The sequence below is a fragment of the Carassius gibelio genome, chromosome B1 (genome assembly GCF_023724105.1).
Source record: "Carassius gibelio isolate Cgi1373 ecotype wild population from Czech Republic chromosome B1, carGib1.2-hapl.c, whole genome shotgun sequence".
Taxonomy (NCBI): Eukaryota; Metazoa; Chordata; class Actinopteri; order Cypriniformes; family Cyprinidae; genus Carassius; species Carassius gibelio.
Window position 1 is genome coordinate 17,424,893 of NC_068396.1, and position 26,311 is coordinate 17,451,203.

The 26,311-nt window shown below is 37.2% G+C and overlaps 1 protein-coding gene across 3 annotated transcripts in view; it reads right to left on the minus strand.

The window, feature by feature from the left end:
- Positions 1–1,863: 1,863 nt before the first annotated feature.
- The window catches only part of LOC127949643 (LON peptidase N-terminal domain and RING finger protein 2), a 121,710-nt gene continuing 97,262 nt past the window's right edge, over positions 1,864–26,311 (minus strand). For all 3 annotated transcript variants that reach the window (XM_052547082.1, XM_052547083.1, XM_052547081.1), the window contains exons 4-13: positions 17,803–17,925; positions 17,490–17,651; positions 17,147–17,318; positions 16,856–16,958; positions 12,084–12,198; positions 7,303–7,424; positions 7,038–7,196; positions 3,673–3,835; positions 3,302–3,451; positions 1,864–3,050 (exon numbers count right to left, since the gene is read on the minus strand). In XM_052547082.1, the coding sequence (XP_052403042.1) occupies positions 2,892–3,050; positions 3,302–3,451; positions 3,673–3,835; positions 7,038–7,196; positions 7,303–7,424; positions 12,084–12,198; positions 16,856–16,958; positions 17,147–17,318; positions 17,490–17,651; positions 17,803–17,925 (1,428 nt within the window). In that variant the 3' untranslated portion in view covers positions 1,864–2,891. The remainder of the gene's footprint in view (positions 3,051–3,301; positions 3,452–3,672; positions 3,836–7,037; positions 7,197–7,302; positions 7,425–12,083; positions 12,199–16,855; positions 16,959–17,146; positions 17,319–17,489; positions 17,652–17,802; positions 17,926–26,311) is intronic.

The window sequence follows — 26,311 nt, forward strand, 5'->3', positions numbered from 1 at the left end:
GGACATGGGCGGGGTGCGGGTTCCATCTTCGACTCATTCCCTTTGGCGGGGGTAATGACTGTCGACATGATGGCTGGAGAGAGAAAGAGTGATTCGAAGACTCATCACAACACGTTAGTCCGATTAATGGTTCACAGGGTAGTTAGCCCTTTTCGCGGCTCGCCCTGACGCGTAAAGCCTACGGTGGCTTGACACCACTGAAAATCCTATCGTCGTGATAACACGCGATATTCTGAACAGAATAGCTCGCCTTGACGCGGACACTATTCGGTGTGACACTCAACACAGTACCAATCCAATCCACTGATGTCGCGTTCGGTAGCGTACTCCGATGACGGCCTGCCAGTTGAACAGTTAAGCGAAATCAGCGAAAAGGTCGGACGTGCTGAGAGAGCTTGTAGTCCCTCACGGGAAGAAAGCGAGAATGACTTCGTAGGGGTCGACCTGAGTAATATAGGTGGGGGCGGAGCCTGATCTCAGGTCGACCTGTTTGTCAAAGACAGACGTGGTGGCATAGGAGCTTCCATAGTTGGTCACGCCCAAAGCGATTCCCATAGTGAAACACCGAGCGAAGTTAGAAAAATAACTTTGTTTAACTCGCACTTGCTTCCAGCTCCTCCTTCACCCAGTCGTCACAGTAGTGTTATCAATTGCAGTGTGCTCCAGGGTTTCTCTCTGCTTTTTAAGGATGTACTGTTTGGCTTCTTTAATATACCAAAAGATAAAATTAAGGAATATTTTATTAACCTATTATTACTTCTTGCAAAAGGTCATATTCACCATAGTAAATTCAATTGTTGAAATCCTTTATATTGTTTTTGAAAAAGAGGCTCAACAGTATGTTAAAACTATTTCATCTTCCAAGTATCTCAAAGCTTGTAAAATGATTCATTTATTTAATATTTGTAATTTATTTTGTATCTTTGGTACCTTGGCATGAATAATAAAAAAAATAAAATAAAAAAAGTGCGCATTCTGACTTTGGGACAGCTTTCACACTTCACATCCGCACTTCGGAATCCACACACTTCAGTTTGGGCACCCTTCGTCGGCTCCTGTGACGCATTCACACTTCAAATGCTCACTTTGGAGTCCATGCACTTAGGTTTGGGACACATTAATTGTGTTTCGCTGGAGTCCCAAACCTTTAAAAATGGCTTTATAACCTTTTCCAGACTGATAGATCTAAATTACTTTTTCTCATTTGCTTCGGAATTTCTTTGGATCTCAGCATGATGTCTAACTTTTGAGGATATTTTGGTCTACTTCACTTTGTCAGGCAGATCCTATTTAAGAGATTTATTGATCGCAAACAGGCGTGGCAGAAATCAGGCCTGGATGTGGCTATAGAAATTGAACTCGAGTGATAAACCACAGTTTTAACGGGGACAAACACTTCTTCACACAGGGGCATGTAGTTTTGGCTTTTGTTTTCCCCTTAATAATAAAAACCTTCATAAAAAAAAAACTGCATATTGTGTTTACTTGTGTTATCTTTGACTAATATTTAAATTAGTTTGATGATCTGAAACATTAAAGAGCGAAAACATGCAAAAAAAATAAGAAATCAGGAAGGGAGCCAACACTTTTTCACACCACTGTATCTATCCATCCATCCATCTATCCATCTATCTATCCCTACTATTCATGACAAAATGGAGTTGAAAGATAAAGTAAAAGAATGTAAAAAATATGATTTCAATTCTTAGCATAAATATTACATGAAATGTTATCTATTAAGACTAATGACAGGGCCATGTATGAGTAATATCATCGCGTGTAAAGTTACTTCAGCAAACATTTGTAATGACAATCCCAGACTTCTGACTTGTTTAATTAATGGCTTTGAAAAGGCACACAGAATTATTATTATTTTTTGCTTAAAATATAAAATAGGATTTATTTCATATTGATGTATACATTTACATCAAAAATGCAGCATTTTATTAGTCATTTGCACAGGAAAAGGTAGATAATGGACATACACAAAACATGAACATCACAGAGAAAAGAACAATGAGAAGAAAATCATTGTGAATGCTCAAAGGCCTCTTATAGTCTATAAAGATTATTATATAGACATAAGCCACCCATCCACATATTGCACTCTACATTTATATTACAAGTCACTCATAAAAATGGTGCTTGTTCAAACATGATTTATAGTAGGACTGAACACAATTTAGCTCCAGTGTACAATTTACTCATTCTGAATGTTAACATTTTTTCCCCAATTAATATTCATTTCATATCACATATCACATATCACAAACATACTCTTAAAATATAAATACAACACATGTTGTTGTTACTAAATATCATCAAGGCTGTAAGGTAGGAGTGTGCAACTTTCTAAACCCATAGGGGAAAATTAAATGGATGTCAGTAGAACGTTGTAATTTCTGACTAAATTTATGGTTTGTGAATGAACTAGACATTTAGATACAGATACAGAGAAAGCAGGGTTACAGTACATGTAATATTAAATTAAGTAAAAATAGTTTTTCTTTTAATCATCTTTTACAATATGGAAATAAGGTGACTGCTCATTTCCAAACTAAAGCACATGTACGCCAGTTTTGATATTTGCAAGCCCATGTGAAGCATTTGGTCAGTCGTACACTATACCTAGGACAAAACAGGTGTTATTTTAAAGGACCAAAGATGCTTAAAAAAAACTTCCCACTGTTTTAAAGTTTGATGCTACTGTTAAACTGGTAAATGGTTTGACTGCACCTGACCTAAATAAAACTTAGGTAACTAACTGGTGGGGGTTGCGTGCTGCAATGACAGAACAAGATGGCTACTAGAAGAAACGTCAGTAACCCCAGCCTAAATCAGCATTCCCAAACTAAGGGTTGATGTTGATGATCTCATTTAGACCTCATTTATCATCGAGGGCGCTTGCGAGTTACAAAAATGAGGACCCTGCGGATGGCGATCAGCCGATCCTTAAGAGCATTCATGGCGAGGATGGTAAGCTGGGCTTTGTTTTCAAGCGGCAGCACAGCCAACAGCCACCAACACCATGCAGGACCATTGGGATTATCCTTAAAAAAAAAACAACAACAACAAAAAAAAAAAAAAAACAAAGACCACAATCAAACAGTAGCACTGATTGTACTAGATAAGCCTGCCATTTTAAAAAATAGCAAAATTAGCCTGCCTACAAAGGCAAACAACAAGAATTTTACAATAAAAATTAAATACTGGTCTGATTAGCAGCAGACAGTTTAGAGGTAAGATTACAATGAACAATGATTTAGAACAATTGTGAGAATTATTTGTTCCAAACATTCACCTGTGGGTCAGAGTCTTTGACAGGCAGCTGCCCAAAGTGGCTGATGATTTGGTTCTTCATATCATCTTTAAGGGAGGTGAACCAGCCCAAGGCCTGATCATACACAGAGTCATGCAACTTCAGGAGCTCAGTGAACTCCTCTCCTTCAACCTGAACACATATGCACATACATGGTCAGTGTGGAAGTCTGGAGATTTTATTATTCTCTCTCTCGTTCTCTCTCACACACACACACACACGCGCGCACACACACGCACGCACGCACGCACGCACGCACGCACACACACACACACATACACACACACACACACACAATATAATTTTTTGGGGATTTGGACTTTTGTGCTGATAGACTGCAAATATCTCTATACCTTTTTATCCTCCAAGTATTCAATCTTGGCTGTGTTGTATCCATCTCTCTGGCCGTGAGTGACCACTCTGAAACGAGCAATGCCTATGGTGTCCACCACAGAGCGTCCATCAGGAAATAATTTGACATCCCTCACCTCCAGCATACAGCCGTGGTCAGCAAACCTGTTAACCACACACCTCAGATATTTAACTCCGTGCCAAGATGTTATGTACTTCATTAACACTTCTTTCTGATTAGGCCCCAAAGCTATGAAAATATATGCACTAAACCCAATACACATTATAGGAATCATCAAGCTGATTTTTTTTTTTTTTTTTACGCTGCATGTCATATGCTCTGCTCAACAGAAGTCAGCTACTCTTAACCTTTACATATTCCTCCTAGACACTTAATGCAATCGCCACCAAACTAACACTGAAGATGCTAAAATGTGAATGAATTTATGATACTGAATTGTTTGGCCGAGGCAAGGTGGTAAGCTTTCACCAAAATATAAAATAAAAAGCATGTTATAATTTTCTCACGTTGTCTGATGTAGTTCAATGTAGCGGATCTGACCTGAATCAGACAAATTAAAGAGTCGATTAGGACTGTGGTTGAAACACGAGCCGAATTCCTCAGAAAGGCAACAGGAAGTCAATAAAACATTCTGTGCCACAAGTCCCAAGCAAGATAACCAACCAACCAACTCTTTCACAGAACAGCTTTCAACATTAACACCACTAGAACAATTACTGAAAATTTCAATTCCGAGAAGAGATTGTCAAATTTGGGGCAAGTAATTGAGATGCAACGCAGGACATCACATGTAAACCCATGAGAGTTATCACCATATCCTTAAACACTTCCCCCACCTAGCAGAACCAGAGTGAAAGGGGGGGGGGGGGGCTTTTAACCTCTGGTCTCCATAGAAATCTTTGTCAAAAGAATGGCACCGAAACGGTCTTTTCTACATATATATGGACCAAAATGAACTCAAAAAAACTTATAAATGAATATCAGTCCATCATCACTTCACTCCTTATTCATTTATATGAAACCCACACATTTGACTATCATGCTATAATCACTTATTGTGTATGTCTTTTAATAACTATTGGATAGCTTAAGGATACATATTCATGTCTAGTATGTCTGTATTCGAATCTGTTAGCTTGAAACAGTCCTGACCATCAGTTATTTGTCAAATGTATCATATTCTTGTTATAGGAATCATGTCCAAAATTATACCCTGCAAGAGTGTGAAAATCCGGACCATGTACTTGATAACATATGATTCATGATACCCCCGAGCTAAGACAATATCTGATTGGTGAAGACAACATTTGAGGTGTGGCCAACAGGCCAGTTTAAATACTTAGGACACCATACAATTCTGCTTTTAGCTTTTAGCTTGCTTTTTAGCTTTGCTTTTAGAGTTTGCTTTTAGCTTTGCTTCTTAGCTTTTAGCCATGCTTTTGGTCATCAATGTTCTTTGAGCGCGGTTGGCCTGCACGCCTGCTGCTACTTAGAACGATGAGAAGAAACACCACCTAGTCTCGTCAAACTTTACTTCTTTTCTTTTCCATTTGAGAGTTTCGTGTTCTGAGTTCAGTTTTTTAAAGCCGGTCTCCGAGTCTGACCTCGACTGCCCGTTCAACTTCAACCAGCCCACACAACTCTGCATCGTCAGCCAACGCCCAACCACGAGCTTCCCAAGACGTCACTTCAGCGACTACTGAACTTCCAGCCAATCAGCGACATCGGGAAAGACCCTTTCAACGACAACAAAGGGGACTCCCTTTACACAGGAGTGTAAAGCAATTGGGGGTTTGATACCTTGCTCAAGGGCATCTCAGTCGTGGCATCTCAGTCGTGGTATTGCCGGCCAGGGATTCGAACCCACAACCCTAGGGTTAGGAGTCAAACTCTCTAACCACTAGGCCATGACTTCCCCAAAATTGTTTGATGACGCAGTGATTGAATGTGGAATCATGGGAGTTGTCGTCTTCATCCTCACAACCGATGCAATCTGTTGTGACTTGTAAAATTACAAAAGACTTGCTTCTTGCGTCTGTTCAAGGCTGCATCTCATTGCTAGTTTTACTTTATCTTAGTGCTGTGTTCAACACCATAGATCATGACATACTTAGATTACAAAACTATACAGGTATTCAAGGACAGTTTTTAAGATGGTTTAGATCCTACCTGTCTGATCTCTACCACTTTGCTTATTTAAATTGGGAGTCATCTAATTTATCATCAGTAAAATATGGAGTGCCACAAGGCACATCTGTCCTAGGTCCTCTGCTATTTTCAATATACATGTTGCTCCTTGGAAATATTATAAGAAAATACGAGTTTAGTTTCCACTGTTATGCTGAACTATATATCTCAACAAGACCAGATAAAACTTAACAGCTCCACTTATTGGCCAAGAGTAATAAACCATTAACCTTTAATTATGAAAATTCCAAAAATGCTAATAACTTTTTATTGCATTAGGCTATTGTAATGAATATGGTCTCAAAATATTCCTTGGGTCATGCCGACAACAGACATAATTTTTTAGTAGGAAGTCTCTGAACGCCCTGTCTGCCATTTTGATTTATGTTGAAAACCTACTTTTTTTCTAACGCCTCCTTAACTGTTGGTCCGATTTTCACCAAAATCGAGTCAGATCATATTCAGACTGTGCTGACAAAAAGTTATGCATTTCGTGTCGATTGACAAAACTGTTTTCGTACAGCATTGTTACAAATTTTAGACATGGCACCAAAATGAGCCTGAGGGCGTAATAAGCTAAATAATGCACCGCATTAAATTGTTCATTCAATGCAATGAAAACATTACCTAAAAAAAAGCGCATAATGTCTAAACTAACATATATGAATCAAATATAATTTTGTAAATTGCATGAACATTATGAAGAATTATGTTTTAAGAACTATGAATAAAACAGCCACAAGTATTTTATTCATTGCTTAATGCAAAAAGCAGAAGCACCGTTGACATGGATTGCATTTAAAAAAACACAAGACGCAATGGAATGGAATAAAACCTCACAAAATCTCAAGACGTCATTTTACACTGACTTAAAAAAAAAAAAAAAAAAAAAAAACATTACATCTTTTAACTTTACTTGGCTTTGTATGTGTCTCGAGATGTGAGTTTGGTTTTGGTTTTAACCTAAGCAAGATATATGCTTTAAGCTTTTATTTTTCTCTAATATTTTGAAAAAGCAAAATGCAAAAACAAAACTCTAACTGCAGTAGTGAACTTGAAATAAAAAACAGACACAAACATGTAACAGTTACATTATGTGTTATGTCGTATGAAAATCGATGTAGACCCACACTTGAAAATTAATTCAAGGCCTCTTACCCATTTAGTTCATCAGCAATGCACATGCCAAACTGTTTGGTTCCTGTTTCCATTGATCTGCGAATCATAAGCCTGTACCGAGGCTCAAAAACGTGCAGTGGGCAGGGAACAGTAGGAAATGCTATAGTGCAAACAAAGATGGGCACTTCCTGGTTCAAGCTGAAACAAGAAGAAAATAAAAAAAAAATTCAATATGTACACATGAACAAGATACAATAATAAATGGCACATTATTGTTAATGTCCAACTATAAAATACAACTTACTTTGACAATTCTTTCATCTCTTCTTCATGTACTTTTCGTCTTTCTGCTAGCTCATCACAAAAAAAGTGCTGCAATAATTTTTCTATTAGAAGAGTTTTGTTGTATGCTCTAGTAGCCAGGTACTGCAGAAAAAAAGATAAGTGCACTTTAGATAAGAAAGCATCTCCTCAATGCCTAACACTGAATTAAACGGTGGGCCATAGAGTAACATTATTACACATTAAAACAATACTATTCGCAGGTGTGTGATATTTCATGAAAAATTTCTACATTTCTAAATGAAAATAAACATTAAAAAGTCCACAAAGGCTATGTCCACATGAAGCCAGAGCTTTCCCTATCCAATCTTTTTTCCCCTCATCTCAAGAAATATCTGCTTTCACACAAAACTGTAGTATACATGCCAGACCAGTATGTGTCGCTGTAATTCTCCCACAGAGATGCACTAAAAACGGAGAACCTTGACGTGGTATACAAACGAACATTTACTAATCTGTGTTAATGTTAGTTAATAAAAAGACAATAGTTCAGTGTTTGTTCATGTTTCTGTTGCTGTTATGTGACTACTAGGTGGTGTCTAGTGGTGTCTGACTAGGGGGTGAGATGTGGGCTGATGATGTCATCGTTTCAGAAAATATATGGATTCACTGTCCACATGAAAACATAAGGGAGGCGTTTTCAGATTGATCTACTCTAGGACCCGGTTTAAAAATATATCAGTTTCACATGTCTCCGTGTGGACGCACCCAAAGTTCCAGGTCAAATGCCAGTTCACCATGGCTGGAAAAGCTTGCCCCAAACAACAACAGACACAAAATTACATGGTTTTAAACCTATAATTGGATAAAAGATTTCCCTTAAAAATAATAATTTACAATTATCACGGTCAAAGCACCAACAGCTTATGCAGACAATAACAGTGATACATGACAGCTATATTTTTCCTAATATAATAAGAAACTTCTCTCTTTTTTTAAGCGTGTCTTTTTATGAAAGTGTTATTTGATGTATTAAGAGACCAGTAATATTGTATCTGTTTTTAATTGGACAGCAATATATAAAGGTAGTCTAGAAAACTTGACAAATGTGTTTCCACTTTTCAAATGAATTTCATTTTAAAGATGACACATTATGCTCCTTTTATTTCACAGATAATTTAATCATTTTGAAAATGCCTATTTTGAGTGGAAGCAAAAACATAGTTTTCATAAAAGCCTCTTTAAATGCAAATAAACTGCTGCTCTCTGCCCTCTTTTCCAGAATAGAGCTATGGCTTTATAGCTTGGACCTCAAATACTGTGCTAAAAAAACATTGTTTGGTTTTGATTTTCATGTCCACCATGCTGAAATCATATGATTTATACCATATAAGTTTAAACTTCCAATATACATTTTCTGAGCACACACATCAAAGTACAAACACAGAAAGCGGCTGTCACATAGCATGTGAGTACTAAACTAAGTTGTCTTTAATGTCTTATTGCACTTAAAAGGTTAGTTCAGGCAAATATTAAAATTATGTAATTAATAACTTACCCTCATGTTGTTCCAAACCCATAAGACCTCCATTTATCTTTGGAACACAGTTTAAAATATTTTAGATTTAGTCAGAGAGCTCTCAGTCTCTCCATTGAAGCTGTGTGAACGGTATACTATCCACGTCCAGAAAGGTAAGAAAAACATCAAAGTAGTCCATTGCCGCGTTTCCATCGAAATTACCTTAAACATTGTACCAGGAACTTTTTTCCCCAGGAACTTTTTCCCCCCAGACCTGTTGCTTTCTGCGTTTCCACCGTGGTGTAAAGTACCAAGAAGATTAGGCAAACAGACTGGTGATGTAGGTCTGCGCGAGTATGCTGATTTTGGATGCCATTTCAATGAAACAAAATATTATATAAATTAGCCTTTTTTATTTTCATTTTAACATATAGATAAATTGAATACACACCAAAGATAAGCTGTTAGATCAACAAATTATATTTTATGTTTAACCACTAAAGAGATATCAAAGCCAGCGAGACATATCAGAAGGTCTAGCCGAGGTGAGGCTGCTCTCGGCGGAAACATAAGCACTGAGCTCTCGCTGATCGTGTGGGACTCCAAGATCGGCAAAACATATTTTTAAATAGGCACTGTCTTTATAAATAAAACACAGATTTGAGTTTTAAACAACTACATTCTTGCCTGAAATACTTTTAAAATTACATTTCATGAAACAATAACAGTAATATTTAGAAAATGATCTGAAGAAATGGTGGTTGAACCCAATGCTGCGTGAACTCAACCAATCAGGATGTTTAGCGCCCAAGTCCCAGCCCCGAAAGTTCCGGAACATTGAAAAAGTACTACCTCGCCAGCAGGGACTTTCTGAGGGGCATTTTTTCAACAGGAACTTAATTTAGTTCCTGATTCCTTCGGAGGAAACACACCAAGTACCAGGCCAAAGTCCCTAGTTCCTGGGTAAAGTTCCTGCGGTGGAAACGCGGCACATGTGACATCAGAGGTTCAGTTAGAATTTTTTGAAGCATCGAAAGTACATAAGACTTTATTCAGCATTGTCTTCTCTTCCGTGTCTGTTGTGAGAGAGAGTTCAAAACAAAGCAGTTTGTGATATCCGGTTCGCGAACGAATCATTCGATGTAAATGGATCTTTTTGAACCAGTTCACCAAATCGAACTGAATCGTTTTAAACGGTTCGCGTCTCCAATACACATTAATCCACAAATGACTTAAGCTGTTAACTTTTTTAATGTGGCTGACACTCCCTCTGAGTTCAAACAAACCAATATCCCGGAGTATGTGGTATGTCATAGTATGTGGGTGACCTCAGAATGTATAAATATTGTTTTAATATCTAAAAAAATTAAGCGGCACAAACAATTTTTTTACAGCAACAAAGCAGCACAAACGGAGCACAAATGATTGAGACTATTTGAGACTACCTCTCCTCCAAAGATTTTGTGATGTCTACACTAGAATGGAATAATTTATTATGGTTCTTTCTTTAACAGCACAAATCGAGCACAAACAAAATGCACCGGTTTGGGGCGATTTGGACGGCATGGGGTGGAGAGTGACGTCACATTCCTGAGTCCAAAGTGTTATTTCTAAGGAAGAGGACAAGATACAATGTTTATCGTAACAGCACAAACCAGCAAAAATCGAGCACAAACGAATGACAACATTTTGAAGAGATTTGGACGCCATGGGGTGGAGAGTGACGTCACTGTCCAGAGTGGTTTTTGTTATTTCTAAGAAGGTGAAATATATTTGACGTTCATTTCAGCAGCACAAACCGGCACAAATCGAGCACAAACGAATGACACCGGTTTGGAGAGATTTGGACGCCATGGGGTGTAGTGACATCACTGTTCGTAAAAAGTTTATTTTTGTTATATAATAGAAGCGGTCATAGTTACAGAGTTCTGTTAACAGCACAAACCAGCACAAACGAATGACACCGGTTTGGAGAAATTTGGAAGCCATGGGGTGGAGAGTGACGTCACTGCCCAGAATTGTTTTGTTATTTCTAAGAAGAAGAAATATATTTGACATTCATTTCAACAGCACAAACCGCCACAAATCGAGCACAAACGAATGACACCTGTTTTAGACGCAAATCGAGCACAAATGAACGGCGCTGGTTTGGAGAGATTTGGGCAACAAGGGGTGGAGAGTGACGTCACACAGTCAAAAAAAGAATGTTTAATATCTCAAACACCAAACCAACACAAAGGTTCGTTTCTGCGGCACAAATCAGTATAAATGTAGCACAAACGAATGGCATAGTTTTGGTGATTATTTCTTTTTATGGGGTGCCAACTTCATAGAGGTTTCAATTTTCTCTTCACAGCAGTTCAGTCAGTGTACTGTTTGAGTACATTAATTACTCTGGGATATTGGTTTGTTTGAATGTGGAGTGTCAGCCACATTAAAAAATTTAATGGCTTAAGTCATTTGTGGATTAATGCATAATGGAGACGCGAACAGTTTAAAACAATTCAGTTCGATTTGGCGAACTGGTTCAAAAAGATCTGGTTACATCGAATGATTCGTTCGCGAACCGGATATCACAAACTGCTTTGTTTTGAACTCTCTCTCACAACAGACACGGAAGAGAAGACAATGCTGAATAAAGTTGTAGTTTTTGCTATTTTTGGACCAATTTTTTTTTTCCCGATGCTTCAAAAATTCTAACTGACCTCTGATGTTACATGGACTGATTATGTTTTTCTTACCTTTCTGGACATGGACAGTATACCATTCATACAGCTTCAATGGAGGGACTGAAAGCTCTCTGACTAAATCTTAAATATCTCAAACTGTATTCCATAGATAAACTGGTCTTACGGGTTTGGAACAACATAAGGGCAAGTTATTAATTATATAATTTTAATGTTTGGCTGAACTAACCCTTTAAACTGTCAAATGCACACAGTTACAAAAACAGTTACATCTGTGAAGGTTAACAGCTGGGAAAGAAATTGCATGTTTATATCTGTTTGGCAGCAGTGTAATATACAGTGATTAAATCAATAAATCCACTCCTCTCTTGTCTACCCCTGAGGCTGGGACTCTAAATATTGTTCTGTGTACGCCAGTGAAGTCAAAGAAAGAACAGCCAGCTTGCTTTGCTTAAACTTTAGCCATGGCATTAGAACTGGTATATCGTTGTCACATTTTCACAGATTTTTTTGAAAACTAATTAAATTAAACTCAGATATTTTAATGCCCCATAGTACATTATTTGATGATTATATTGCAAATGTATTGATATTTACCTCGGAGAGGTTCTCCTTGCACAGGGGACAGTTTGGGTTGTGGTCCAAACAGCGCTCCAAACACTTGAGGCAGAATGTGTGTCCACAGGGTGTTGTGACAGGCTCATAAAATAGTCTGGAATAAAACATTAGTAAGGAGGATTCATATATCTACAAAGTAAAAGGAATAGTTCACTCCAGAATCAAAATTTCCTGAAAATTTATTCACCCCTTTGTCATCCGAGATGTTTATATATTTCTATGTTCAATCAAAGAGAAGTTAAAGGGGTCATATAATGTTGCTAAAAATATTTTCCTTTGTGTGTATTTGTGGAAAATAATGTTTTTTTTAACCTTAAACCACAAACACAGTGCATTACAACCATGTACATTTATTGTATTTCCTCCATCCCCAGCCTTTCTGAAACGCATTGCTTTTTACAAAGCTCATTGTTCTGAAAGTTGTTGTCCCACTTTATAGAAACAGACACCGGCATTGTAGTTTACTCTCTCAGGAAACAGTCCTCGTCTTCCATAAAATGCGCTACGCACATATGAATATTATATATATATATATATATATATATATATATATATAATATATATATATATATATATATATATATATATATAATATATATATATATATATATATATATATATATATGTAATATATATATATATATATATATACATATATATATATATAATATGATACAAAAGTTTGGTTCCAAAAAATGATAAACGCCATTTAAAAAAATATCGAGTTTCCACCTAAATCAATATTGTATCTGGTCGGTATAAAAAAAAAGTAAATTTTTAATTTGTGCAACAAACGATATTCGCAGAATTATTAGGGTCATGTTTTCTCGCTTTTTTTTTTTCAAACGCAACAAATGCCAGTCTCAATTTATTGCAGAACGCAATATATTAGCTCAACTAATCACACCGCACCATTCCACACACTCTAGACAGTAATGGCCGCGTTTTGAATACACCCGGCATTATAGTTTTCCTCAGCTACTTTGTTATCAACAATCAAGGGCTGCACGATAAATTGCATGTTATTGTCATATATAAAAAACTAGATGATTAATTTCTTACTGCTAAATTCAGAAAAAAAAACAGAGGTGTTAATTATAGGACCTAAAAACTCTGCATGTAATAACCTAGAACACTGTCTAAGACTTGATGGCTGCTCAATTCTTCGTCATCAGTTAGGAACCTAGGTGTGCTATTTGATCGCAATCTTTCCTTAGTAAGCCACGTTTCTAGCATTTGTAAAATTCCATTTTTACATCTCAAAAATGTATCTAAATTACGGCCTATGCTCTCAATGTCAAATGCAGGAATGTTAATCAATGCATTTATGACCTCAAGGTTAGATTATTGTAATGCTTTATTGGGTGGTTGTTCTGCACGCTTGGTAAACAAACTACAGCTAGTCCAAAATGCAGCAGAAAGAGTTCTTACTAGAACCAGGAAGTATGACCATATTAGCCCGGTCCTGTCAACACTGTACTGGCTCCCTATCAAACATCATATAGATTTTTAAATATTGCTTATTACTTATAAAGCCCTGAATGGTTTAGCACCTCGGTATTTGAATAAGCTCCTTTTACACTATACTCCTCTACGTCCGCTACGTTCTCAAAACTCAGGCAATTTGATAATACCTAGAATATCCAAATCAACTGCGGGCGGCAGATCCTTTTCCTATTTGGTGCCTAAACTCTGGAATAACCTACCTAACATTGTTCGGGAGGCAGACACACTCTTGCAGTTTAAATCTAGATTAAAGACCCCTCTCTTTAACCTGGCTTACACATAACATACTAATATGCTTTTAATATCAAAATCTGTTAAAGGATTTTTAGACTGCATTAATTAGGTAAACCAGAACCGGGAACACTTCCCATACCACCCGATGTACTTGCTACATCATTAGAAGAATGGCATCTACGCTAATATTAATCTGTTTCTCTCTTGTTCCGAGGTCACCGTAGCCACCAGATCCAGTCTATATCCAGATCAGAGGGTCACTGCAGTCACCCGGATCCAGTACGTATACAGACCAGATGGTGGATCAGCACCTAGAAAGGACCTCTACATCCCTGAAAGACAGTGGAGACCAGGACAACTAGAGCCCCAGATACAGATCCCCTGTAAAGACCTTGTCTTATGACTTGTCTCATCCATCAGGACAAGACCACAGGAAACAGATGATTCTTCTGCACAATCTGACTTTGCTGCAGCCTGGAATTGAACTACTGGTTTCATCTTGTCAGGGGAAAACTGGCCCCCCAACTGAGCCTGGTTTCTCCCAAGGTTTTTTTTCTCCATTCTGTCACCGATGGAGTATTGGTTCCTTGCCACTGTCACCTCTGGCTTGCTTAGCTTGGGGTCACTTCATCTACAGCGATATCGTTGACTTGATTCCAAATAAATGCACAGACACTATTTAAACTGAACAGAGATGACATCACTGAATTCAATGATGAACTGCCTTTAACTTTCATTGTGCATTATTGACACACTGTTTTGCTAATGAATGTTGTTCAGTTGCTTTGACGCAATGTATTTTGTTTAAATTGCTATATAAATAAAGGTGACTTGACTTGACGTGCTTTCAGATGGAAATTATTCAGATGCATTTAATACAGAGTGGTAGATCCCTGACAAGCAACACTATATAGCGTTCATTAGATGAATCGCATTCAATTATGAACGCGATATTGCGTAGCTTGTCGGTGTAAGTGTTTTTATTAATGCCATTCATGATTTTGTTAATACAGCACATAGCACTAGTCAACTACATGAATGCAACATGGCAAAGATTAATGTACTTTTTGAAGTTGAATGTAAGGCAAATTACATTATGGAATTTCTGTGGTTAAATGTGATATTGTTGTTCATGTTCTTGTTCATAATCAAATTTTATTTTATTGCTGTAATTAATTTATAGAATTAACAAGATGACCCATTGAATTCATTTTGAAAGCGATGACTGATGAATGTATTTTTAGTTCAGTGTCTGTATATTAGATTAATGCTGACCAAGTCCAGAGGGTGTTCTATGTTGTGTATTTTCAACAGTTTCAATATGAAATACTACTAATTTTGATTCAATGGATTTATTGCATTTTGAGAAAAAAATATCATGGGTTTATTGCATTTTGGGGGGAAAAAAATACATTTCATAGTAAATCTTTGAAAATCAAAACCTGGATTTGAATTTTTTATGTTATTACATTTAAAATTATGCATTTAGAAGACGCTTTTATCCAAAGCGACTTACAGTGCATTCAGGCTATAATTTATTTCTATCAGTATGTTATCATAGAGATCCTATATGAAAGTTTGAAAACATTTTGAAAAAATAGTGTTTTTCATCTTACCACTTTCTTGGTAAAGAAAACATATTTTACTCAAATCAATCAAAATGGATTTATTGCATTTTGGAACCAAACTCTTCAAATAAAACTTAACTACTGATTTCTAGTTGTGTCCTCTTTTGGAAGGCCACATAAAGTGGTTTCACTTTCACCAGGGACGTCGTTAGGCCTATTTTAGCCCCCTAAATTATAATAAGAACAACAGTCAATAACAATTCGATTTATCAACAACCGTATCCTCATTCATATTTAGATGCAACAAATTATATATATCCAGCCACAAAAAATAGCCGAAAAAGTCAGAACTTGGACAGAAGTACAAAGAGTCATTGTGCTAAGATGATGCAACACACTGTCTCGTTGCATTGGTGTGAACTGGCAGCTTTCAGAGCATTGCAGACTGGAGCGCTGCAAGTAACTGGAGGATTAATCTCATCTCGTCGTTACTCTAGTTTGGCATGAACTTGCCATGCGTGGGTTGTCTCATAACCCGCGGACCCCGGGTTTGGGTGTGTAAAGAAATTGTCACTGTATTTGAGGGGTGGCTTGGGGCGTCCAGAGACAAAGTCTTTATTTATTTATATTTTCTTTTAATGTGCGTTTCTTCTTTCCGTGTTTTTTCTTGGCTTCTCCTACTCAAACTGCCTGGCAAGTAGTTGATTGCTCCCAGATGATCCTGCCTACCAATCAAGAATAAAAGCAGAGCTCCAGCTACCAGAGAAGAGAGAAGGTTTCCACAAGATCTTTCTCCAGAGCGCTGTCTGTGTGCTGCACAGCCTGTTGTCTCAGTTGGTGGTTGTTGAGCTGCTTAGTGTTCTGCTTTGGTATTGTAGTTCATTGTTGTTCATTGTGATGTTCCTTAATACTTACCTTTTGTTATTTTAGTTTAAGAGATTTGTATTATCCTTCACTTTTTAGTTTATGTTGCTTGGTTTATAGCTGCTACTATTAACATCTCTTAGCGGCTACTTTAATGTTTGCCTACTTGTGTTTTGTTTACTATTTTGATTTGGAAACTTTAGGGAGGTGGGTGCCATTTCTGTTTAACCCTATTTTCTCCAGTTTTGGGGCTAGGAAGGGAGCTAGGGTACAAATCTGTCATTTTTTTTGTTAGTATAGTTATAGGTCACTAACTCCAGTTAGATTGTTTTGTTTGATGTTTTGGCCTTATTCTCTCCTGAAGATATCGCTTTCTTTTTTTGTTTGTACGTGTTCCACGAGCTGCATTGAAAAAGCTAATTTGACCTTTTACCCATTGTACCTGTCCTGGAATGTTTCCCTCAAAAACCTTATATTTCTTTTTGACTGAAGAAAGACTTGAACACCCTGATTGATATATAGTCATGTAAATTATCAGGAAATTTTGGTGTTATTTTCAAAGAGAGAATTTATCATCACCTCATGCAGAGAGAACATTCAAAATCTGCACTGTCCAAAAGCTGTGACTGAACTTGCCTCCCCCCAGAAAAAGTAGGGAGAATTTTACGTGAAGATGCCTTATCTGGGAATGAAGCAAGTAGACAGAAACAGAGGGAGAGCAAGAGAGAGTGAGTGTGTGTTTGTACAACCAGTTATAGATCTTAGTCAGATATTAATTATTCCTTCAAAATATTTGTTGTATTATATATATATATATATATATATTTTTTTTTTTTCAATATAAATACATCATGGTTTTAAACCACATACCTTCTTTAAGCTGTTTTCTGGGTGGCTCAAAGGCCTTAACATCTTCGGTCCATTTCCTTTTTAGGACTGGCTGAACAAAAAGTGAACTGAGGCCAACAGAGTTCACATTTTCAGATCTTTGTAAAATAGAAGAGTTCTCATCTTTGAACTTGCTGCAATTGAGTGTTGCTTCCTAACATACACAAACAAAACAGTTTTAAATTTGATGGTGCTATGATTTATGCTATGAATCTAAAATTGCTTTGCAAAGCAAAATGTAATTTTGAAATGTTCAGTGTGACAATATCTCAATTGTAGCAAATCTGTGCAGTTGTTTAAATTAGTTATATTTTAGCGCAGTAACCTTGGAGCAGCCTGCTTTGACTCCATCTCTAGGAAGAGAGGAGTGAAGAGAGCTTAGGAGGGATGAAGGTTTGATACGAGAGGTGGATCCAACTGGAAGGGGCTGCATGGACGTGGCCAGACCATTATTTGCAAAGACCGAAGAGAACATATGACTCAGGATCTGTAGATAGACAGAAAAACGTATACAAAAGTAATAATGAAAACTTGATGAATCAAAGAATCTAAAGGGTTTAAACTTTAAAATCAACAATAAGAAAACAAACCATTGAGAAACGGATCTGAGATTCATGAATAAATATATTTTAATGTACCTTTTGGGCCTCCAGTTTTACAGCAATCCAGTCAAATTTCAGAGCCAAACAGTAAAAATACTCTTGTAGAGCCTCCTCATTGCGGCCAGTGCTCCTAAACGCTGTAGCCTTAATGTAGTGAGCCTGGAGAGAGAGAGAGAGAGAGAGAGAGAGAGAGGAAAAAAAAATAAGTTTGGTAAAAGTAACTAAAGCCCAGCTATCATTAAATTAAAACTGACTAGACAGGTAAAATTATCCAAATTTGTTTTACCACAATGCCAATATTTGAAATATAGCTGCAAGCAGCAATAAAGAACCTAGTATGCAGCCACCACCCCATACTGTATCTTCAGGATAAAGTGCAGTGGGTAATTTTTGGCTATGTTTATGTTTTACTTTTTTAGAATTTGCTATATTTATTTATTTATTTATTTACACATATATACACACACACACACACACATACATATAGGTGCATCTTAACAAATGATAATGTTGTGGAAATGTTAATTTATTTCAGTAATTCAACACAAATTGTGAAATTGTGAAACTCGTATTAAATAAATTCAATGCACACAGACTGAAGTAGTTTAAGTCTTTGGTTCTTTATCTTTAGCCCAGGTAAGATGCCTTTGACATTGTCTGTGGTTCAGGAGAAGTTTAACAAGAGGAATACGACAACTGAAGCCAAATTCCTTGACATGTCTGTATGCCTTGACCCCAGCCTCAAGGGGGTCGCACACCGGACGAGAAGCGCAGCGTCGCGCCACGTCTTTAAAATTCGAACACATTATTCTCTATGGGTGTACACACACCGGTGGCGCCATTCGGCGTCTGTCCGCGGCGCCCAGCTACGACTCAGAACGCTGTTCAAATTTCTGCCGCGCCACAGAGCGCCATCCGCATAGTTTTATATTAAAAAACCCCAGATGTTATAAACTGAAACTGAAATTAAAATACAGTACACTTGTTTCATTCAAATAAAACATTACAAAAAGTGTTTGGTTACGTTTTCAGCTGCACAGTTGCCTAGACAACAGATACAACAAAACAATAACAGACTTATTATAATAACACAGATTCTTTTCATTAATTAACGTTCAAAACTCAGTTTTTATCAATTAAAATCATATATTTAAAATAATAATAATAGATGAAGTTAAAACTCTCCCATCTTGCTGCGAAATTGAGCTCACGCATATAGAATGTGCGCGTCCAGTGTGCGATACCTTGAGTTGTCCTACATGTGGCGCGACGCGACGTGTCGATTGTTTTCTGGACAGCTGTCAGATCAGCAGTCTTCCCTATGATTGTGTAGTCTAGTGAACTGTAGCTTATGGACCAGATCATGATAAGACATTCATTTTAATATTCAGAAAGATTTTTAATCTACTGACTGACCTCATGTAAATCACAGCTTAGAGCCAACGAGTCTGCATTAAACTGTGCCACTGACACCTTTGGAGGCCTGTCTGAGCATCACCAGGAACGGCTCTTCATTCCTAGCTCGGACTCATAAACTTCATAAACATCTGTCACGTTTGGTAAACTGTGGTCTCGGGTTTGCACTATGTGTGTGGAGTTTGTGTGTGTCTCTCGTCAGCACTGATTGTTTCATGTGGGCGTCTCTATTAAATGTTCATCATCACCAGCTGCTACTCATTACCCGATCCCTATGTCTCGTCTCTCGTTCCTGTTTCTCAGTATTCTTCTCTTCATTGGATCTTCTAAACCTCTGGAACCCCATCAACTCTTCACACCCACGGATTGCTCATCTCAGTTCCTGTGTCACGCTCTCCTGCTGCATCTCCTCACCGCCACTTCCTGGATCACCATCAGACATCACTATTTCCCGGTTCACCGTCAGACATCACCTCACTCACCTGTTGTTAATGGCATTATTCCTAGAGTATCTGACTCCGTAAATAAATTCCTTTACTTATACTTACACTTGCTTCCTCACCCTGATTTAGCCTGGTCACTCTGACCAGTCATGGAAGCAACAAGTTCCACATCACTTTCTGAATTCATCCACCCCAGTCACCCGCATGGATCAGCAACAGGAGATCATGCTGACTCTGCTCTCCGGGTTCATGCTGACTCTGCTCTACTCCTACCCATTACATTTAAACGTAATTATCTGTACTTTCTACTCCTTCCATTTTAAAAACAAGCTTGTTACTTTAGTTTCTGATTTTTTTCTATTCTTTTTTCCAACGCCAGACTGATTTCATTGGATGAGGCACAGAAACCCATAACATTCAGAGATGTCATTGGTGTGTGGGCTGTCCATCTTTTCTTTGCATGGCACGAAACAAAGTGCACATTCAAACTGCAGCAAATGTGTCAGAGATTCAGTTGGTAAGAGCATGATGTCTGGCGAAAAGTCCAAAGTGTCTGCAAGCACAGGCGAGAACGTTGGTTGTAGTTCTAGTGATGGCGAACAGCAAAACCCTCCACATCCCTGGCCTTACCTCAAAGAATTGTTTGTAATAGTCAGAAAACAAAAAATACTCGCAAAATGCACTGCAAACTTTGTGAACCAAAGAAAAATTTACTTTTGGCTTTCAAGAACTCTCCTCTCTCTCAGGTAAGCTGTGTTCTTTGTTATTATTATATTAATTCATTTTAGAGTAGGCCAAGGCTTATATTGGTCGATTTACAATGTTTGCTTTTGCTTATGTATTAGAGGTGGACCGGTACATGTATTATTGTATTGAACCGAAACGATACGGGCATCACGATTCAGTGCATGAATATACCCAGAGAATATACAAGGTATAAAAATAAATAAAACTCGAGTGTAAATTAATTAATCTAATGTGGACGTACTGTTAGATACAGGGGTTCTGTAGCTCCAAGAGGGAGAGAGAGAGAGAGAGAGAGAGAGAGAGAGAAAGAGAGGTGCAATTGAAAATTCACAAAGTGTTTACTTATATTTATGTGTGTGTGTGTGTGTGTGTGTGTGTGTGAGGCGCGGGCGCGATCGGACAGTGGAAACATAAGAACATACTCTGTCATTTTGTTTATAAGGGGCATCATTCACACTGCAAGTGTTTGTTACGGTTAATTAATTTTAAGGAAAACAAATATATTAATCTGAAATGGTAGCAAATTAATGTTCAATTAATTCAGGTACAAAATTACATATCTTAAAGTTTTTTTTTATTAATTTAATTAATAAACTATGGATCATAATAATATGGATCATAATTCCTTTGTTTACGTTTCAGTTCTTCAGCGACTGAACTGTTTGTGTCCGTTATGGAATAACTCACGGTCGGAAACTGCGTCTTGGTAGTAAAAAAAGGCACGGTTTTGCAGAGTACAGTGTCACAAACTGAATGAGACGATTCACCGGAAATAGATAGGCGAAAGATAGTATATTTGAATTTTGGCACTCCCTCGTGACACGCTCTGACGCATCTGTGAGCTGATGGAGGCAGAACTTATAGCGCTCGCCTTTTTCTGTTTCTCTTTTATTTTTCAACAGTTTTTATATATGTGAGAGTGTGTTTTATGTTGAATGTGAATGTATCTGCATGATTACCATCTGTTTGAGTGCAAATCAGCCCAAATCAGCTCGCTATTACTGTATGATCACGACTATCAAAATGAACGCGTCTATATGAATATAGAGAGTGGATTATTTACTTTATGGTGCATTTGTTTTATTACCAACTGTATAAGTGCCTATCAGCACTTATTTGCATCGTAATTCATTGTAAATGAAAAATGAAAATCTCAGGATTTTCTGTAACTGGCAAACAAAGTTAAAAGTATTTTTTTTTCTTGTTATTCTTATTTTTATTACTCAAATATTCTTATTGTATTTTTCTAGTGCTCAAATAAATCACTTATGTGATGTCTAAGTTTCTGTCTAGTGTTTTATAATGGAAAAAAAACTAACTAACTAACTAACTTACTAACTAAATAGTTTGTAGAAACCTTCAATACTATGGGGAAATATTTTTTTATATAAAGTATTTTATAAAAATATTTGCAGGAGTCTCATTTTTTGATGATATTTTATTCAGATTTGAAATAGAAACTCATGAGACATGTGACTTCCAACCTATTACTTTTCTAGATTGCTCCAGGACTCATTTCATGTATTTTTATAACAAATAAAAAAATATAAAGTGTGGTAAAAAAAAATAAAAAATTCAAGGCACTTAAGTGTCTATAACTTTTAATATTTTTGAGCATTATCAAATCTGGTTAATAAAAAGTAAAGCCCAAAGAGTCTTCTTTCCAAAGACACCAAAATTATGTTTGTAACACACTGAAGTAGGAAACTGTTACAATTATAAGTTTGGTAGAGCACTTTCAGCTGTGAGTCCCATTATGGGGGTTGTTGGCTAACAGTTTAAATTATTTATTTTCCTTTAGTGGTATAGCCTGAGACATGCACAAGCATTCTACATTTTGGTTTTGCTTTTCCCTCCATTGTACCGAACCGTGATGTCTGAACTGAGATATGAACCGAACTGTGACTTCTGTGTAACTTTCTACTCCTAGTATGTATCAGTGGTACACACAAGAAATCTGTTAGTTAGGTTAGGTGCTATTTATATCAGCTCTTTGTCACATTTGTTTTGAGTGGCCCTGTTGGTTTCAATGCGGTTTAAATTCAATGCTTTGAGGTCATGCCTATTCTATCTAGGGCTGTAGCTATCGAATATTTTAGTAAACAAGTATTGTACCAAAAATTCCATAGAGTAATCGGATAAAATGTGTTTTTGCTTAATTAAAGTGCAATATTAATTATGCAAGAGAAAACAAGACTCTTGGGTCTCTTAAAATGAACAACTAAGTTTCCTTTATTAGAAAAAATATATTTTTATTTTTTATATGCATAGAATGCAATGCATACATCAACAATAAACATTTAAGTACTACCCATTGTTTCTCTGTCTGTACTTGTACTGTGAACAATGACAAAGTTGACAGATGAATTAAGTGCCATTCAGTTGTGGTTTTAAATAAAGCATTTTCTGAGATGCACATTAAACATTAAACACATAAAACATTAATTTAATTTATCTTTTAATTATTGAAAATTAAGCAAACAACTTTTTGGTAAACAAAGGGGATTTACTATTAAAAATAAAACATGGTAGAAATGTTGTGTGATTAAACCTTAAAAAAAATAATATTTGATTTTTATTTTTGTAGTAGGCTATGTACATTCTGCTGAAAAATAGTAAATCATCTCTGGCAAATACTTGTCTTTAAACTAAACAGGACTTTTATTTTGACGGGTTGACGTACGTTTACAGTTCTGTGTATGTGATGTGATGCTAGTTTTACTTAAATCAAACGGTCAAATGCTCATGAAGTGACTGTCAGAGCAGTTGTGGAGATGTTCATGTGTTTACGTCCTTATTTAGTGAGAAAGCAGACGCTGAAATCACCGGAGTGTTACGTGCGCTTCAGTGTGTTTTATAATGGAAGTCGCGCTTCTGCTCCATTCATTAACAGAGACACGCAGAACATGCAGGATTAATATTTAAATAGACTTTTCCGGCTTAATATTTACAGATATTAGTCCATATCATGATTTGATGTAAGTGCAATGACCTATTTTTGATTAATTCATTCAAAATTTGGCAAATTCCGTGCCATTCCGCGTTATACTATAAATTCCGTTTTTATGACTGGATTCCGTGATTCTCTCCACGTTTCCTGCATCGCGGAAATCATAGGGCCCCAGTTGTGGTATGCCAGCTCTATCTTGCAATGGACACAAGCCATGACGTTCTCTTTACGTTTGCCCGAGCCCTCAAATCAAAACACTGCTGACTCCTTACAGTATGTGATCTTTCGGACGCAGTGCTTGTCTCTCCTTCCACTTTGTGGGTGACGTAAACGCGTTGTCATATTAAAAAATGAGATTTTAAATAAATTAACAGACGCTTCGAGGCAGAGGAATTTGCCTCCATCATTTTTTGTAATCGAGTTACTCGAGGAATCGTTTCAGCCCTAATTCTTCCCATTTCCTCACCCAACTTAATGTTTTTTTTTTTTTTTTTTTACAATTTAGTAAAGATGAGAAGTGTGAGGTAAGGTGGCTGTCCTAATTGGAAAGCACACGGAGAAATGTAGCCAGATATACAAAAAAGTATATCGGGTTGATAATGTGTGTTTTTGTAAATGATTCAATGATGCATATTTTCCCACAGAGAAACACCCTAATCATCTAGAGAGATACAAAACTTTCACTTCAAACGCCCTAAGAAAAAACCCAGAAGGAGCACCAGATGAAAGCCCCCCGTCCAAGCAAGCTAAGTTATGGGAACCCAGAAGAGTGTCCCAGGCCAGTTTGGATAAATCAGTCCTCCATTTTATCATACAATGCCTTCACCTATCTAATGTAGTTGAGCACCATGGTTTCATAGATCTTGTTCATCTTCTCCAGTCCAATATTAATGTGATTTCATGCAAAACTGTTGTGAACAAAGTAGAGAAGGCTTCCCTGGAAATGAAAAACAATCTGAAAACCACTCTAAGTGAACTTCAGTTCACTGCCACTACAAATGACTGCTGGGCAGCTTACAGGCATTGATTCATAGGTGTCACAGCACATTGGACAGAACCTCCAGACTACAGTATGACAAGATGTTGCGCTGCCCTAGCCTGCATACAGCTTAAAGGTTCACGTACTTTTGCTGTTCTTGCCAGTGCTCTGAACGATATCCACAGTGAATTTAATATCCGTGACCACATACCCGCACCACATCTGACAATGACTCAAATTTCGTAAAAGATTTTAGGGTTTATGGTCCGACTGATGAATATAACAATTTAGCAGCAGAGAGTGGTAAAGGAGATGATGGTGGTGATGATGAATATGATGATGAAGAGCAGGATAGCACTGAGAGCATGGAGTTTGTTGAAGCTGGAGCCGTATTGGATGAGGATGACTGCCTGGAATATCAGCTTCCCCAAACACCATCGCTGCGCCTGCCACCTTCTCAACTTGGTGTGAACAAATGATGTTGAAGAGGCAAATATTAACACGGTTTACAAAAGGGTCTCATGCTCAACATTCTCAAAGTGCTGGAGTCTGTGGAATAAAAGTGCAAGATCCACCACAGCAGCAGAGATCATTGAGGAGACTTGCAAACTCCAGCTCTTGAAGCCAAATGCAACAAGATGGAACTCCCTTTTCTTAGCGGTGGAAAGGACTGTGAGAATTGCCAGAGAACATGGAGAATGGGCCATTGCAGCTGTCTGCAGTACACTGAAGATACCCATGTGTGTACCTGCCCTTTTTTATTTTTTAAAAGCTGAACTATATCTGGTTGCCAACATTAATTTATTTCTATATATGAAAAACTGTTAAACACAAATGCTATTTATTTGTAATAAGTGCAACTTCCTAAAAGTAGTCTCTAATTATTATTATTTTTTTTTTTTATAATTAGGCCCTTCCATCTGAAGCTGTTCCATTAAATAAATGTGATGGTTTTTTTTTTTGGTTGGGGAAAATTGACAGACACAAACTTAGCCTACTTTTCTTGTTAGGCTATCACAAACATTTAAAATTAAAACTCATCACTGACAGAAACAGTAGACTCTCGTGCCTTTTGCATTTAAATCTTTATTACACGCAATCCAATGGGTCTTAAATAACTTTGTTTTTCTGCCTCTATAAAAGTGCATATATAATGTTGCCTTGTTTCTTCGCTGGAATCCATTAACATGAGTGCGTAAAACAATACGCAAAGCATACGCACTGCAGACAAGTATGTTTGAAACAGGCATTACATCACTTTCCCACCGTCCCCACTGCCTTTTCTGATTCTTTTTTTTTTTTAAGCATTAGTTTTTTTCTTAAAATATTGATTTGTACTTAATGAAGTAAAAATAATAATTATAATAATTTAGTTTAAAAGAAAGCATACACTATAATTAAAAACTGAATGCAGCTACAATGCTGCGTGCAAGGAGACAGTCACTTCACAGATCAGCATCATCTCTTCTCCCTGTGCTGCGTCTCATTAAAGAGGAATCATTGGCCCCATCGGATGAGGACGGACATCTGACAGCCAACTTTAAAGGGATAGTTCACTCTCAAATAAAATTTTGGTATGTTTTAGCTTACCTCAAGGACATCCAAGATGTAGGTTTCTTTGTTTCCGTAGTATTTCCCATTTTGATATTTTTAGGTCAAACCGTTCTTGTCTGTGACTCATATAATGGAGGTCTATGGTCACCACCAAGAGCAGGCACAAAGGAGTCCAAATGAAACATTTCCCCATCATAAGTACACACTGATGTCCTAAGACACCAAACGAGCGGTTTGTGTAAGAAAACGAACAGTATTTATATCGTTTTTACCTCTTGTACACAACCACGTCCAACTGATCTGAGTGTGCGAGTGGTTCCTGATGTGAAGTGCGCGTGTTCTGGCTTAGTCTGCGCAAGCGCGGAAAGTGCCGGAAGTGATCTCTCGCGCATGCACGTCACTCACTATTTACTGTTTACCACACGATACGCCGCCAATCTGCACTGTCTGAAATAT